This window comes from Amphibalanus amphitrite, unplaced genomic scaffold, assembly GCF_019059575.1.
Source record: "Amphibalanus amphitrite isolate SeventyFive unplaced genomic scaffold, NRLGWU_Aamphi_draft 001206F_arrow, whole genome shotgun sequence".
NCBI classification, from domain to species: domain Eukaryota; kingdom Metazoa; phylum Arthropoda; class Thecostraca; order Balanomorpha; family Balanidae; genus Amphibalanus; species Amphibalanus amphitrite.
In genome coordinates, this window is record NW_024882700.1 from 159,678 (window position 1) to 177,694 (window position 18,017).

General features: G+C 54.2%; 1 protein-coding gene across 2 annotated transcripts in view; it reads right to left on the bottom strand.

Moving 5' to 3' along the window:
• LOC122371112 (casein kinase I-like) overlaps positions 1–18,017 on the bottom strand; it is a 32,506-nt gene that overhangs the window by 12,837 nt on the left and 1,652 nt on the right. For both annotated transcript variants that reach the window (XM_043347213.1, XM_043347212.1), the window contains exons 2-3: positions 16,923–17,431; positions 13,034–13,103 (exon numbers count right to left, since the gene is read on the bottom strand). In XM_043347213.1, coding sequence (XP_043203148.1) covers positions 13,034–13,103; positions 16,923–17,168 — 316 coding nt within the window. In that variant the 5' untranslated portion in view covers positions 17,169–17,431. The remainder of the gene's footprint in view (positions 1–13,033; positions 13,104–16,922; positions 17,432–18,017) is intronic.

Consider the following 18,017-nt stretch of genomic DNA (forward strand, 5'->3'; position numbering starts at 1 on the left):
TCTGGGCCGCTCCCCACGAGAACCCGGAATTTCTCTTCAGACGGTAAAGGTCAGGGCCCGCGCAATATCATCCTGCTTGCGCTGGTCCCGGCAATGTCGAGATACATAGATACCGACTAGTGTTGAGTTATAATAAGCTATTTTATTAAAGAAATTGATGATAAACCATCATATTAAAAGACGAAACAATGTTATTGCAACTCAGCAACTCCAGCATGCGACCGATGTGGAAATATGGCACCCAGTGAGTGAATAAGCGAAGCAGGGTTGAGAGGAGAGGAGAGGAGAGGAGAGGAGAGGGAGAGGAGAGGAGAGGAGAGGAGAGGAGAGAGGAGATGAGAGGAGAGGAGAGGAGAGGAGAGGAGAGGAGAGGAGAGGAGAGGAGAGGAGAGGAGAGGAGAAAGCAGAAAAGAGATGACAGGGGAGGGAAAATAGAGAAAAAGGGAGAGAGATGAGAGGAGACGCTGGAACTAGATCATATCAAACACCCCAGACCGTCACTAATGGCGCTCCGACGTGTGTATGGATGGATGCATGGATGTATGGACTAGCATGGTGCCGTCGTGGAACGGGTTACATAAATCCTAGACAAAACGGGCCGGATTCCGGGAGTCGCAATGCCGCAGCCCCACCAAAAACTCCCTGCCTACGGGCGGGGGCAAATCCAGACAGGCGGGACAGGAGCTCGCCAATGGGACAGCTCCGGGACAGAACCCGGCGGCGAGGGGACAGGGGGACGGGGAGCAGACACCGCCCGGCGAGACGCCGAATGGGCCGGCCGGCTGGCAGCACTCCGACACGGAGACAGATATTCATCAGGGCGCCGTCAGCGGCTCGGCGGCCGACGCACGGTGACCGGCCCGCGGTGGTCGGCGGCGGGTCCCACGCGCAGCGGTCAGGACACCGGCGCCGGAAACAGTGCAGGAACCGTCGCCGCGCCAGCCCAATGAGCAAAAACGCGTCTGCAATGTCCGGCGCAGCTGCAATCCTGACAGCGGCAGCTCACCGAACAATACGTCCCGTGAATAGTGGGCGCCAGCACCGAATTCAGCAGCTGGTACAGTTGGGTTGGTCGACACGGCTATTGGAATAGCTAGCACTGAGCTTATAACCTCAGGCAAAGCTGGAATCTAGCAAACATACGCCATTTTCGTTCACAAAAGTGGTGCCAAAACATCTTCCGTAATTTCTTCTCCGCTGAACAAAGCGCTGACGTCTGTCAGCCTCCGTTATCAGTCGTGCACGCCACCGGGAGCCCATGTCACGCCACCAATCCGTCTCCGCTCCCCGTCCAGCCCGGCCCGGCCACGTCCCCCGTGGGCGGGTCCCACTCCCATCCGGCGGCCCCGCGGGCCCGGCCCCACCGCCGGTCGATACACTACACAGGAGTGGGTCGACCCGCGGCGCGGCACCACGACGACGACCTGCCGTGACCCGACGCTGTCGACGATGACGTCAGGGCCGGGTCACGACGTGGCCGCCGGGTAAGGGTGTGAGCGTGGGGTAAGGCGAGGGAACAGACGCAGATGGTAAGCAGCGATGAAAACCAGGACCACTGGCCTCGACTGCAACCATCAGCAGTCATCCGTAGGATAATCAGGCATCCGGCATGGGTTGAAGCGAGCAATCGATATCTACCACGCGTCGCGGATCCGCCGACGCGTGATCCACCGGCAAGCAGTCCACACTGGCAGAGCGATCACGGCCAGTAAATGTCGGACCAGACAGTCCATCGCAAGATGATTGATACTAAGACTGGAAGAGTCTGGACTTGGATTGGAGCGGGCCAAGAGTCAGCGGCAGACAACTGATACAACGGACGCTTCCGGTTTAACCTTCGCCCCAGTGGGGGGGGGGGGCATATGTTACCACCCTGTCGCGTTTTTCGCGTGTAAATAAAAAAGCGCGGCGCGTAGCGCCGCGCCGCTTGGGGTAGCTTTTTGTACATCAATTTTGGACAATGTGTGAAATTTTTGACCCCAGGTCATGTCAGGTCAGGTCACCAGGTCAAGTTAACTGACCAAGCCTAAAAAAAAGTTTGCAATCATGTCCAGCCTGCAGTGTTTGTCAGAAAGGTTTCAAACTTGGTGGATTGCATGATGTTATGGGCGCCTACAATTTGTATATCTCGGATTTTTCATATCCGTGACCTAAGGTCAGGTCAGTGGCGTGACCTTACCATTATAAGGCAATGGAGAAAAATGAAAATGCCTCTAGATCCGTGTGTACGCATGGGAACAGTCCAAATATTTCAGAATCACAATGATTTAGTCCACTCGTGATGACCAAGGTGTCATTTTTGCTGATAACCTCTAGACAGGTCATCTGAGGTCACTTGAGGCTACAAACAGTTTTTTGCCAATAACTCGCGATTGGAAAGAGATAGAACGCTGGGGATGGTCTCATTGTGTTTGTCTTGTTGAGACGCATCGACTGATATGCAACATGACCTTTTCCGGTCAGGTCATGACCTTGACCTGAGGTCAAATTTTCAAGTTGACCTTTCAAGGTCAAATTATAGTTCATTCGACGCGTCTCGGCGAGGGGAACACGATTCTGGCAATAGAAATGCCTTGGCTTTTTGTAGTCAAAAGTTATTGTCGAAAAACACTTTTCGTAAAAACAGCTATTTTTGGAGTTTTTGCCCTCTGGAGGCTAAACCGTTGACCTGAGGTCAATATTGATAATGACCTTTTCAAAAGAAGAGCTAAAAAGCTATCGTTTGCTGTTCCATGCGTTTTTCTAGCTACCATAGTTCCTGAGATAGGGGCATGTTTTCTGAAAAATATAATGACAATTGGCAAATTTTGACCTTTGATGACCTCTGGTGACCCCAATATTGCTCAAAGGTGAAAAATGACCGAAATACTTTCAAACGTACGCATTGAGAACTATCGACTGCTTTTTACCGCGTCTTTCTATCCCTCTTAGTTTTTGAGTTAGAGGTGGGTGGTAACATATGCCCCCCCCCCCCCCCACTAGGGCGAAGTTGGCTGAGACCGCCACTGGGGCGCGGGTTAAAGGAAATAGTTCACTTTTAACATGGGGTTTGGAACTGGAATAGCAGTTTTGTTGCTTGCGCTGAGACTAGCACAAATCAGAAGCTTTTACGGCCCAACGATCACCCTAGACGAAGATATTCCATTTTTCGTTCCGAAAAGTGTGCCTTGCAGAGGAATGCGTGCCTTGCTGAGGAATGCAGTCACGTCATCGTCAGCCAATCAGAATGCTGCTTACAGCCGATGGGTTTGTCCTACGCAATATGATTGGTCAACGCGTAATAAGCTTCCGCGTCAAACATGATTTTATATATAGAATATAGTTCTTCTTATATTAAAATATAGAAAATAATCCTTTTTACAAAAACGTTTTGTTTTATTTTTTGATCATTTTGAGCATAAAAAAACATAAATCCATAGCAAAATACTAATTTCAGGAAAGTGAACTATTTCCTTTAAAAGACAGGGTAACGTATCAGAAGCGAAGCGATAAGGAGCACAACCACAAGTTGAGTTAGTCAGTTGCAATGGTGAAGCGATGTTCCTTCAAACTTTCAGAATGTGGATCGCTCATGATTGTTCAATACAATACAATACAATACAATCAGGGGCGGATCCAGCTCAGAGCTTTGGGGGGGGGGGGCAAACCAGAACAATTTATCGATTCTTTCCATGCATCGTCCATAGGCGTAATGTTAAAATTATGCCGTTTGGGGGGGGGCAAATGCCCATTTTGCCCCCCCCCCCTGGATCCGCCACTGAATACAATAATGGTTCTAGTCATCTTAGTCAAGACAAGGCGCAGTCACACATCCAAAAACATCAACATGCACAATGACGCTGCTCCGTGCCAACTACCTACATCAACGGCAGCAAGTCCGCCCTCCCCTCCGATTCCTGCTGTCAGCAGTTCTTCAGTAAGACAGCAGGCAGCATCCCTGAATGATACGACTCAAGCCCGGCATTCTCCGATCAATGCTAATAGCCACTTGTCGGCATTCAGTTGAGCCCCATCATGTCTCGCTCAGTCCCCTAACCGACCGCGTCAATCACCGAACCGTCCGCCCCGCCTCGGCGCTCCACAGCCGCGGGTGGGCCGGCGCAGCTCCAGTCGAGACCGTCCCGGTACAACACCGGGTCGGCCTCCGACGACCGGGGAGCGGACGCCAGCCGACAGCGAAGCCTCAGCGCGCTGGGTGGGGACGGGGGAGGGGGGGGGGGACGGAGGTCGGACGCCATCGACCGTCGTGCGTCAGCCGTCGGCCGGTACCGCCACCGGCGCCGGCCGGCCGGTCCGTGCCGGCGACAGCGGCGGACAGTGGAACAGCCAGCCGTGAGCCGGTGGGCTTGACCCATTGCCAGTGAATGCACGTCAAATCCAGAATGTGAGGTCCATACAAGGCGAACGCTTTACTAGCATGCAGGATTTATTGGCTTACTGAAAAAAATTACCTCTCTCACATAGTACGAACCAAGTCATCTCCTTAATCAATTGTAAGTAAAGGAGTGCAAGCGCAGCCTAAACGAAAAGTAAGAAACAAAAGAATCAAAAAGGGAAACGCTTTCCGTATGACAATCTACAGGAGCAATGCCAATCGCCTATTCATGGGAAACTGATTACAACCCAACAACCGCGAATGAAAAGAGTCTGAATAGGAGCTTGTGAGAGTCCGACATTAAATTAAGACTAGAAGCCACCTTTTATACCAATGGCCACATCTCGGTTGCACCATAGGTCATTTAAATGTGTGACGTTGGCAATTACCCGCTCCCTTTGATAGCAGAATATTCCGTCCACATGAGCCATGACGCCAAATTAGGGCTGCATCTGCACGAGACAAGGCCACTCCGTCTGCAAATGATGACACTAATCCCACCCCAGCACCGGCATCAGGTTCCAGAAACGCTGTCCGACAGGTCAGCGCCCAGCAACCGAGCCACCGCGGTGCTCGCGCGGCTCAGGAGTAGAGCGGGAGGGACGACCGAGCCACCGAAACTCAGGCGGCTCAGGGCCGGAGTGCCGAGGACGCTCCTGCCACCGACGGAAGCCAGCCACGGCGAGCTCCCATTCAGCACACGCCACAGAACACGACGGCCGAGGTTATAACGGCATCCTCAGCGGTGGTCTGTGATAAACGATACAGCGATGACGAGTTTTGCCAGTTGCTTCCACCGAGGACAGTATTAGAGAAGGTCGGACTGAGAACCCACGCAACTGAAAGGCAATCCCAGGAGTCACGAAAGCCCACTGTGAGTGTTGGTCCATACCGCACTCATCAACCCGCATTATTAGCAGGTCCAGACGACAGCGCCGCCGGCCCTCGAGGCTACAGACCACAGAGAAGCCAGCGAAATCGCGGGAACGAAGCCAACCGAGGTGCGATTCACCGCGGAGAAGCTGAAACCGCAAGACCGCCGGCCTTGATTGCGATTCGTGTTTGACACTTTTCACTGCTCATTGGCCGAGTGTTGCCGCCAAGCTGGATTTGCAATAGGAGCTCTGCATCAAGCCGGAGGCGATTACGAAAGACGTAACGGGCTTTGCTTGGGGATTGGATGAGACTAGATTCGGAAGATGGATGGACGACGTAATTTACTTGAATTTCAAATAAATGGGATTCATTCATCATCAAATAACAGCCTCGTCAGTTGATATCTACCAAATTTGATCCCTTCCAAACCCCATACGCACAATAAGGCAAAGAAAGTCGTACCCAAAGTTCGCTTACAAAGCATCAGATAAGGGCGCATTTGTAGGCACTGCGATGCGGGATCCACTTCAATCGGTGACATCGCATCATTCGTTTAGCGGGGCGGTGTGAACACTTGTCTGCTTCATTGTCCCGCCAACACCGGCTGGCGAGCTCTGTGTGAACTGGGGCTCCGCAATTTTACGGCCCAGCAGCTCCGCTCCACTCTCGCCCTCTGCCTTCGTTGGATCTGCAGCAGCTCTGCTCCTCTCTCTCTCCCTCTACCCTCACTGGACCAGCGGTTTGCTCCCCCCTCTGCCACCGGTGGACCTCGGGTCCGCTCCGTCCTCTGTATTCTGCGGACCGCCGGCGGTCATGTCGTCACGGCCCGTCGACTCTGTTCGTCGTGCCGGCGCTCCTCCCATCCTCTCTCTCCACCACTCCGGCCCTCTCCCCCGACCATCTCTATTCTCTTCCAGAAACCGCCCATTCATCCATTGGCCCCATCATATCTCACGGCAATATATGGTGCCTGACTTGCTAACTGCATGTCTACCGTACCCTTGTGCATTGTCAATACAAAATGCATTCTAATCAATTATTCGCCAGCCTTTTACAGAGCAAACAATATTGGTCATACAGGGAAGTATGAGTTTGAAAATGTTAAATGTAATAGCCGATTATAGACATTTTGAGACCATTCCGCAGCAATCAAATGTTCATCAACGATCACTCGCACTATTCATGAGGCTCCGATACGAAGATATCGCCTCATGACAGATAATTATCGACGAATAAATTCAATCTCCCCGACACTGAGCGTCATTCCGAGGAATTCCCCGGAGCTCCGGACAACTATCCCACATTCTCCGGATGCCGGTCGCGCGGGTCGTCTCCTGCGCAGCGTCCCCGATGTCACGCCCACGCGGCGACGGAAGTGAGCCATCTCCTCGGCATGGCAGAACCGGGCGGTAGCGACAGGGCGGCACGGCGCTACCCTATCACAGATAACATCGGCCTGACAGACGTCACGCCCACGCAGAGACCGCACGCGCGGCCCTCGTCCCAGCTCTGTCCGTCTATACCGTAGAACCGCTGCCTCGACCGCCGCTTTCTACCGCTGTGCGCTGGTGAGCTGTGGTTTACAGCCGTTACAGCCGCTCTTGGCACGGCAGCTGTGAGGTCCAGTTACCAGCAGCAGCAGAGGTAGTATAGGAACAGTGCCGCAGCGATTCCCACAGAGCGTGGCCAGTCCCGCCGCTGGACTCCGTCTGACACCGGAGTCCGGAGTCCGTTCTAGCAGAGCATCCCGCAGCGAATCGCTCAGCAGTCACCGAGTAACGGAGACTTCATGGTTCTTACTGGATGCAGCGGTAGCGTTCCAGCGGGGGCGAGTAAGCCCCAAATGATGATGAAACGGACGAGGATTAAGTAGCGGCCATAGGCACTTTAATCCACCCCAACGAGTGGCAACGACACCCTCTCATTCTAGCTCAGGATGATTTGAACCAGAAATCTACACCACAAAAAATACCAGACACCAGACAACGCAGAAATGTTCCGCCTCATCTCCCACCCACCTTCAAAACACAGCGAAGCATGCGATCTGCGCCTGGATCTCCAATCAGCTGATTCACCGGCCACTCCCAGTGCACGGCGGAGGAACTGGCTCCCAGGCCACAACATGCCGACAGTGGCGACCTTGCAGCCGACCTTGCCGCTGCAGCGTGACCTCTTCTGACCTCAGCGACCCCGCCGACCAGCTCGTAAAGAAGTTACGAGGGGAAGTGTTGCCATGAGCAGGTCGTGACTAGTGTGTAGCCCAGGAAAGGAGATTCTTTACACGTGCTCGGCCATGTGGTCGTGACCGACCGGGTAGTCGAAAAGTCGAGTGAACAGTGGTGTGAAGAATAAGGATACTATACGAGCAGCAAAAACAATCGGATACCAAACATTGCCTACTACCTGAAAAGTGAAAAGCGTACTCCTTCCACTACTCTGCACTGCACTGCGAATAGCAGTGGCATACTCATTATTATCATTATTATTCAACTCAAACGCTGATCCGATTTGTTCCCATATAATACTAAGAACCAATCTGATTAGCAAAGGCTGGTAACTTGAAAACATCAACTGGAAACATTGTACCGAAGATGTCCAGTGATCGACAGGCAGTCTTTTTCCCGTGTAGCACCTGAGGCACATGGACTACAGTGCGAAGAATAGTAGGTTGAAAGCTGGGAACGAATGGCTGTCCATAACCACCAACCGCCTGCCTTTGTGTGGTAAGCGAAATCCTAAAACATACAGCAGGCGAATGTTGAGATTGTTTTAAGTACGTATTCTTATGCACAGGTGCCATCAGTCTGCCTCCATACCCTACCCTCAACGCTATCCTACCCGTCAACAGTCAACACGTCAGATGCACATTCAATCATCACGAGTTAACATCTATCGCCGTGTTATCAATCTCGACACCACCAATATCGCCATCGGCGTCAGGTTTGCCGCCGGTGCCAGGTCTACCAGGTCTGCCGCTCGACGCCAGGTCTACCACCCGGCGTCGTCCATCGTCAGCAGTGCCGGCCGGCGTGAGAACAGAGCCCGGCCGGCGGCAGCCGAGACTTCCGGCCCGCGTGCTGACGCGGCGGTCTGCCCGCGACGGGACGCCGCCGCCGCGGACGGTGGCGGCGGGCGGCGGGCGGTGGTGACGGGCGGTGGTGACGGGCGATAGATGGTGGCAGTGGCTGGCGATTACGGCATTGGTGCCAATAGGCAGACGGACGACCAAACTCGCTCGAAAGGGAGCGGGAGACATCAGCCAACTTCTGCACTGTTCTGCTTCATGTGTAGTTCACCCTTCAGCGTCATCGGTGATGGGTCCGAACCGGGGCCATTCCGCAACAACGTGACGCTAACGACTCAGATTAGATTGACAGACACCGTTACTCCGATAGGGCATCAAGGTACAGCATGTAGCTCTTTCATAACCAAACGAGAAAATCGAAAGCAGAACAATGATTAAAAATTCCAGAAATGTTACGCCCCAATTAATGTCTTATAGGAAGTGACATTTTACGAGTTACCTATTTATCTGGCAGTTGGCGAGTTACTTATTTATATGGCAGTTGGCGAGTTATCTATTTATTCAGTTGCAAATGCTACAATGGAAAATGAGCATTCAATCCATCCAGTGCCATATCCTCAACAACTCTGAATCTCACGGCAGCATGTAGCACTCAATCACAAACTTCTCCGCTCGAAAGCCCCAGATGAACAGGTAAACTTCCAACTTGGTCCAGTCGCTGGCAACTCGACTCAACACTGCGCGGGCGGCCCGGAAGCCGTCAGAGCCTGGTATGTGGCCGTGCCAGTCAGTTGCAAAGGTCGCCCCACGTCCGTGGGTGCTACCCTCAGGTCCGCCGGCCTGGGCCGGGCCGGACGGCACACGGGCGGGGCGGGTAAGGAGTGGAGTGGGGGGCGGACTGCCGGCAGCGGCGACGGTGTTCTAACACGCCACCTGCGCTCCCGCGCCCCTCCATCCGTATATGGCCGTCATACAGTCCGTAGCCAGACGCGGCGGTTCAAGTCAAAGGAAACGCTGTGCCTAGCTCGACTGAAGATGATCAGAGACAGGACAGTAGCAAACGCTCATCATGGCCGGTCTCACAAAATACCAACCAAACAGAGCCACCAAAACAGAGGACAGACCGCCAGACGGACTGGCAGACTGGTCTCGCCGGCCGGCTGGAAGTGTCAAAGGGCGTGGCCGGGACCTCCGTCACGGTCGGCGGGCTCCTGGCACGCCGTGACGCTGTCACGACGTCACAGAGAGATTCACGGCTGGCCGGCACGGCACGACTGAGCGGCAGCAGTTCGGCAGGAGCTAAAGCGCCACAGCAGAAGGGGAGGGATGGGGATAGGGCGGCCTTGGTCGGAAAGGTGGCTAGGAACTCAAAGTGTTGCCCGTGACGAGAGGAAGCCGATGATACCCAATTTTAACCCTCGCCGGCACAGGCCATTGCGTCCTTCGGCGGCACGACCCCCCCCCCCTCGCGTTTGGCTCCGATCAAGCTAGAGCTTCACGGAAAATAAAATGTGATGCGTGCGAATATGCGATGCGGGTTGCGAGCCCCATCCATCTGACTGAGTCTGACATTTCACACTGGCCTTAAAATACAACGCTCAATAAACTTGCCACTAGTGTTGCTATTCGACCACAGCGGCTGCGCTATCGAAGACCTCGAGCACATGATCCGGTACCGCTGCACTTGCAGCCATTCTCCTTTATTGCTACCTTCTGCTCAACATTGCTCTTATCGCTGTTCCTACTTCCTAATGAACCTCACTACATCCCACGACAAAGCCGACTGGCTGTTCGAAACCACCCGTCGCCAGCCGCCAGGGCTGGCTCGGCTGCCGCTCGCCCAGCGTACCGACCTCGCACGCACTGTTCCGATTTACGAGCTGCGGTCGACTGGGGAGGGAGGGGAGCAGATGTGAGCCGCCGCCGCACGACTCCTGCCTCGGCCAGCCGCGGACCGAGATATGCGGGCGCAGTGGGAGGCGGAGGGCAGAGCAACGGAGCAGAGCGGGTAGAGTGGGAGGACGGTGTGTATATGGAGCGGCGGAGCATCCTCGCGTTCCGACCCGCCCAGCGGCACGCGAGGTTGGCTGCTTATGGGCGAAAAACAGCGTGTTCGGAGGTAATGTTGCATGCTAGCAAGACGAATACGATTTATGAATGAGGTAGACTGGAAACCTTCTCCAAATTAGCCTAAATGTGTCGATGTTTATTCCATATTCGAAAAACACACCAGATTGGTGTAACTAATCCTGACCCAAATCAATTCACCGTCACTAATCCGCGCGCTTCACCATCGGTTGGGCGGGCGGTGGCTGTGCTCGTACAAAACGCCCGTCCGGCTTTCCAGTCAGCACTGGGTCGGTCGGTGGGCGGGGCAAACTGGGTCAAGGGCGGTCAGAGAATGATGGCGGCAGCGGCAGCGGATGCTCCGCGTAAATGGAAAACTGCGTTATTGGCTATCTAGGCCGCTCGCGTCCTGAACGAAAGGTCGCATATTGCTCACGCCAGAAGATTCCACTGTCGCGTTTCTTCATTGAATGGCATAAAACATTAAAATACCAATGGCATATCAGAAGGTACGATTACTTCCTATGGAGTCCTGGACTCTAACATTAATTAATAAAACAAACCATGCCGCTTTCATGAAATGCAACAGCGTCCAATAGTCTCGACATCACAAGACGCTGAGACAATTTCATTCAAGAGCGCCCTACATCCGGATTCCGAAATTCATAGCTGTCGCCAAGATCAGCCACTTAGTGACGTCACAGGGACAGTCACGTGGCTGTTACGATGATCAAGGAGTGGCTGACAAGAGTGGAAGAGAGCGAGAGAGAGAGAGAGAGAGAGAGAGAGAGAGAGAGAGAGAGAGGGAGAGGGAGAGGGAGAGGGAGAGGGAGAGGGAGAGGGAGAGGGAGAGGGAGAGGGAGAGGGAGAGGGAGAGGGAGAGGGAGAGGGAGAGGGAGAGGGAGAGAGAAAGAAAGAAAGAAAGAGAGAGAGAGAGAGAGAGAGAGAGAGAGAGAGAGAGAGAGAGAGAGAGAGAGAGAGAGAGAGAGAGAGAGAGAGAGAGAGAGATGGAGTGAGACAGAATCTCAGAATCGACACTTGCTCCCAATTGAAGTGAAATAAAGCCATAACCTATCTTTTCCTGTTGGCTAGCGGTAACGGGGTAACACACGTCATGTGCTACCAGTCCATGGTCGCGCCTCTGCTCAGTCCCACATACGCCGTTCGACATCGACCTGCGGCAGGTGGCGTGTGAGCGTGTGCGCACGCATTACCGCCCACTCAACGCACACGTATGTGCAGCTGGGCGCGTGGGCCGCGCCCCTCGGCTGACCACTCGGCACAGAGCGGGACGGGGCTGACCCAGCTCCACTGTGTTATCAGCTCGGAGCCCGCAGCTCGCAGCTCGCGGCTCTTGGCTCTGCGCTGACCCAGCTCCACTCTCGGTTATCAGCTTTCAGCTCTCTCAGCCCTCAACCCTCAGCAGCTCGCTGCTCTCGGCTCTTAGCCATCGCCTATCGGTTCCAACTCGTCTCTCAGCCTCAACTATCGCCGCTTTCCTCTCCGCTCGACTTGGTCCCGTGCCGTCAGCGCGGTAGCTCGCTCGGCTGGCCTGATAGGACACGGACAGACCGACGATAGCGGGTGCCGGGCGGCGGACCGGGGTACCGAGCACCGCGGGCTAATCCCCAGTGGATCGGCCGGGCGACCAGCCAAATGACCGCACTGGCAGCGGGCCTGGGGAGGGGTGGGAGGCGCTGTCGTCCGCCCGGACACTGCTCTGGCCTGCCATCGTACCCAGAGCGATGGTGGCGTAATCTGATGAGTGAAAAAAGACTCGCAAAAAATGTCGGTTGTAAGTAGACGAGAGGATCGCTGAAGAAGCTGGCGCAAATCCAACTGGGTAATCAGGAAGTGTCGCCGGCTCTGTGCCAGCGTGTGCTGCTTTGGTGGAACAAGCTTACGTACGCACCACATCACCAGATAACAAATGCAATTTAGAATAAACACCGCTTCAAGTGGACCAAGTGCTAACCCGAACCCCCAAGCTACTCGTAGCCACCACGGAGCGACAAGGTCACATGCTTTGATCGGGCATTCTATCCTCACGAGCAGCCTATCCACATCCTGCATCACAGTTCCCTGATACCAACAGCCGGCGAGAGCAGCTCTAATGAGAGTATGTCCCAAAAGGGTGACCGTTTGAGCGACTGGGTGGCCTGGCTCGCCGGGGCGTGCATGTCCCGCGGAGACGGGCTCAGCTGCAGTAGCGCATCCGCCGATGGTCGAACCAACCCAACGTCTCCCCTTTATCATATCACATGGCCCTGAGGCCTAGAACTATCTTAAAAAAAAAAAAACGAAAGAAATCACCCTTTCCCCTTCCCAAAGGCAAGTCACCATTATCATACACCTATAGTCCGCCCCCCCCCCCCTCCCCGAGGAACGAACTAGTAACAACTCTCGCAACCACTGCATGCAGCGATTCTAGCACACCGCGCAGCCGTGCTGCTACAAAGGTCCGGTCCAGCCACGTAGGTAAAACTCGTCCGCCGGCACTGCGGTCGATGCGGTCGCCGGGACAGGGGAACTTAGCACCACCGCTGGCCCATAATACCTCGCCGACAGCAGCCGGCGTAAGTCACACTTTGAATCGACAGCGCCGGCGACGAACGAGGCAGTATCGCACCGGCCCGGCCGGTGCCCAGGGGGAGGGACTCTGGGGAGGGGGGGGGAGATCCGTGACCTACCGTGAGTGCCCAGCTGACGGTAAAACCGGTACTCAAGGTGCAGCTGCGGCGCCTTGGACTTCATCGGTTCCTGAGAGACAGAGGGAGAGGATGTCAGAGGGGACACGGAGCAGCGCGGGGTGAACGAATCCAAACGACACTCATCGAACAGCACTGAAGCGTTGGCCTGCACTGTGAAAAATCTAGCAGTAGAGCCTCCTACGTAAATAAGGGTGACCGGTCATGAGTCAAAGGTTACATATCATGGGTCGTAGATCACCGGCCAAGATCACGGGTCGGGGAAACTTCACGAGTCACCGTCTATCCAATGCAATTGCATCACTGCCGAGAGTAATGCCAGCTGGAATCAGCGGACAACAGCGCATTTCTGGCTGCTGGACGGGGCTTCGTGCTGCCAAAGCAAAGGCGGTACGAATGACTACCACGGTAATTCTGAGCATGTCAAAGACAAGCAATAGCCGATGTTGGTAGTGGAACACATCCAGCATCGATATGGAGCGGGACACTGTCCGAAGCGCCGACATGATTCGGACACAAGAGAGCCGAGTCCGAAAAAAATATCACCTTGCACGCCGTGCAGAAAAGTGCTACTCAGTAATGTAAGTACGGTTGGTATCCTTCTGCGTTTCACAAAAAAAAAAACAATCACAAGTTACGATCACCAAAAAACATCGTCACGGATAACTGTATCAACAGAAGCGCACAACAAAAACAGATGCTGTAATCGTGACAGCATTGTGACAAAATGAGCCGTGACATAACCTGACGGAATGGAACCTGAGCCTGACATAATGACAGACAAATGACAGTCAAATGACAGATGACAATCAGCGCTGATAGGTTAGTGACACATGATACATTGACAATGTCAGTAGGGAACGCCCTCCGACTGTTGATCACTGTCACCATGTGAAAACGGCGCCACACCTGACCGTGTTTCCTGGAAATACAACCAGTGTTTGTATCGCGTGACACTTTGCACCTGAATTCCGGGTAATGTTATATCACTAAAGGTGTATATCAGCAGGGTCAAATGTCATGATAGTTGATAAGGAGCGCTTGAGTGAAACACAATCATACCACACCATAACATCTGCAGTCCAGCCAATTACAAAACACCCGCCCCATATTCTTCAATCATGTTTATATCCAAAAGTCCGCAATTTCCCCTCTCCCTATCACCAAACTTCCGAATCTATCCAGTGTCCGTCCCTTTAAAAGTCCCCTGGCGATGCCTATCACATGGCGCAGGCCCACCTGTCCCCGTGATACGCGCCGTGCACCGCCACAGTGCGGCTTATCTTGGACAAACTCAGCATCCAATCGGGCTGTCGCGGCGCCGCCATCCCTCCCCCACCCGCGCGCCGACACGGCCGGCCGGCACACACGGGTCTCGATTAGACCGTGATCAGCGGCGAGCGGCCAGCCGGCCGGCCGGCGAGCTGGCCTTGAGCCTTGACCACCGGCGCTGCGAGCGTGGAGCCGCGCCGGGATATGGAGCCGGCAGTGGCGGCAGTGTGATAACGAAACCAAACACCGATCGGGGGACCCGTGACATGACCCACGCTGATCGCAGCATCAATCAGTGAGAGCACCAGCCCCGACGACAGCCCCGCTGACACGGGATAACCCACGCGGACAGGTGTTAGCGTCGGCTGGTTGGGTTACGCCCGCTCCACTGCCGGCGGGTAGAGTCTGGGTGCCAGCGTGCAGACAACAGAGACACAGTCAGTGGAGGGCGATGGAGATGAGGCCGGCGAAAGAGATGATGGAGATGGATAGAGAGGGAAGAAGATGATGGCTTTTCTTTCACCTCAGTTCATTCCACTGTTGCCGAATCCAATCAGCGGAATCGAAGCATTATCGATCTACCCTGCTATCATGAGTGGAATGAAATACCTGAACGTCCATGTGCAGACGGTCGTGGCTATCCGGTGCCCTCCCGTCCATTACTGCACCACATTCACCCCCGCACTCACAGCACCAACAATTCACGCTACATTTTTTCACCTCAGCCGTTACATCCATCTCGCATACCGCGCCAACCACAGTGCATTTCACCGCCACCATTCCCTTGCAGCCCACAGTGGGTACAGTTGCACAGCGCACATCCCCACCAAACATCACGCAGACAGTCACAGTAAACAGCCAAGCACGTCAGTCACACATACAGCCACCGTTGCGATCTTTATCACAGCCAAAGTCACTCAGTCAGTCAGTCACAGTCACAGGTACATTTCCACTCGGTCAGTCAGTCACAGGCACTGCCACCGCCATTCGGTAATAGCTCAGCCATTCAGTCAGTCATAGCCCTGCGGGGTCGGGGAACCTGTGACGAAACACCACCACTGTCCCGCATCGCCGAATTTCCGGCAAAGTGGTCTCGAAAGTGAGCCAGCCGCCCGTGCCGGGGACCGTGCGCCACGCGACAGTAGCCTGGGGCGGCTCACAGCGGCGGCACAGGCGAGAGGCGCGAAGCGCGGCGGCGTCAACATAGAAAAACGGCAACTGGCAGCGGCAGACAATGCGAAATACGAAACGGTACGGAAGGGGAGGGGGACCAGACTGGATGCTGGCATGTCGAGACAGCGCACGAAGCGCAGAAGATGGTGGAACCCATTCAGATGATTAATATGCAGATAATCCCATGCAATATGCGTAAGCACCACTCAGGAATATCACTCGTGAGTGCTGGTGAAGGCCATACCTTCGGGAGAAAGGGACCAGTGTCCATTGGGCAGACTACCCCAGTCTGCTGCGGCAGAGGCTGGGTTGACGACAGCCATGGGCAAACCATACCCGTGACGGAACGGGTTGGACAGAAACAGAGCCGATACCAACGAGTTCGAATTCTGATACTCCAGAATCTCCAGAATGGCGTCATCCAAACCATGACGCCATCGGCAGCGATCCGGCGCGGATGCCGTGCCCGGCAGCGAACGGCGAGTCTCACCGATACCCCAACGGTCAGCGGCTTGCGTCATGTCGAGCAAACCGTGACGATGAGCAGTACCTACGAACGCCAGTGACTACCGAAGTGTCCGTTGTTCAACAAGGCTACTGAGGAGCGGACCTCTAGTTCAGTCGGCCACAGCGTGTCATGGGGCCAAGAAGGGATGGCTCAAAGCATGAACGGCAAAGTAGTCTCGGGTCCTGATGCTAGGGTCGGTAGATACCCGACTCGAGCGAAAGAAGCGGTAAAAGGAATAAATGCGAGCGATGTGACAGGACGGCAATCGGTTTTTGATCGCGTATCTGATCAGAAAGATAAAATGAAACGGAACGAGAGGTGCTGCATGGTGCATGCATGGTGCTGTCAATGGTCAGTTGTGCATCACGAAATAGACAAGTAAGGGGGACACAGTTAAATGTCACACAAAGAACCGATACAACACAGAGCAGTAAAAAGGATCAATAATGATTAGGTCAAGGGAAAGCGTTGTTCCGGTAGATAAAACGAGACAAAAAAGGGCCACAGTACACAAGAACCTAATGGAGGCAACAGTACAAAGAGATAGCTTACAGTCTAAAACGTTACGCTGTGCACACTGCACAGACCGGAGCCTGGGCCAACTGCACAGAAAGAACGGTGACAGGAACTAGACTCCAACTAGGTCAAAACAAGAATCCACCAGGGATGAATGAGGATGGAAGCCAACACAATTTAAGCTTGATAACCATACAAGTGGCGCAAACTGGTTGCGTGTATGAGGATAATGAAAAGAGTAGCTGAAGTGTATTCATTCAAGGATAGGGCCAATGAGTATCCGTAACTTATAAATATGCAACGACAAACATCTCTACGATCCAAGAAGCCCCATTGGAAGCCAAACATGCACGATACATCCCGCACCACCCCTGGCTCCAACCACCCAATCGCCCCACTCACCAGTTTGATGGCGACGTGTTCGCCATTGTACATGTTCTTCCCCAGGCGCAGCTCGCCAAAGTTGCCGCAGCCGATCTTTTTGCCGACCCTGAAGTTGGATCCGACCATCAGCACGCCTCCAGAGCTGGAGCTGGACTGGCGCGAGCCGGTGCTCTGCACAGTGGCCCGGCTGGAGGAGGGCAGGCGGGCGGCGCGGCGGGCGCCCTCCTCGGCCGCCGGGGTCTTCTCCTTGCCCGTCTTCTGCATGGTTCGCGGCGCGGCGCCCGGCCCTCCGCCGAAGTAGCGGGACGCCGCGATGCCGAAGTGAGACGTGTTGGCGGCCGGGGCGGGGGCGGCGGCGGCGGCGGCGGCGTCACGCGCCCGGCTGGCGGCGGGAGCGGCGCGGCGACGGCCTACTGACGCCCATCGGACGGCGCCGCCGGCTGGGCACCCGCGGCTGCAGTGGCAGCGGCTCGGTCACGGCTCGACGGAGACCAGGTGCCGGCGCAGCCCCGCTGGTCCACAGTCACCTGGTGGCAGCAGAAGGTTCATATGAGCGCACTAATCCAAACGGGGATGACCTGTGGGGCAAATGGTTGAAGATACTGAATCTTAGGTCATGGGCATATGATGATGGCTTGTGATTTTTGGGCGCCCGGACTTCAGAGGACATCGGCGCCCATAATCATGGACGTAAACTATCCTGCTCTGAGTTGGCACGGAAAAAAGTATTGTTTCAGGACATTGATCGATGACCTAAACAATATTATAATGCAGCGGTCACTTGGTGCTTCAAAAAGAGAAGATTGCTACATGCCAATAAAGGTATATGCATCCACAACACTGCCATAGTCACTCTCAGTACCAACTTCCACGCCCATTCTCTGGAAAGTGGAAGGAGATCAAATGATCAAGCAAATATTCAAGTCATATAAGTCAAATCATTAGGAAAAGTTAGCAATGATTTACAAATTACACACTATTTTTCTTTTTACTATCACCTGTATTCATATCCAGACATCTATATAGAAAAGCTAGGCACTTTGTGTTAAAACATGCCAAGTTGAAATAAGTTATAAATCTGCAAAATGAACCAAAAAGGAAACTTGTCATAAA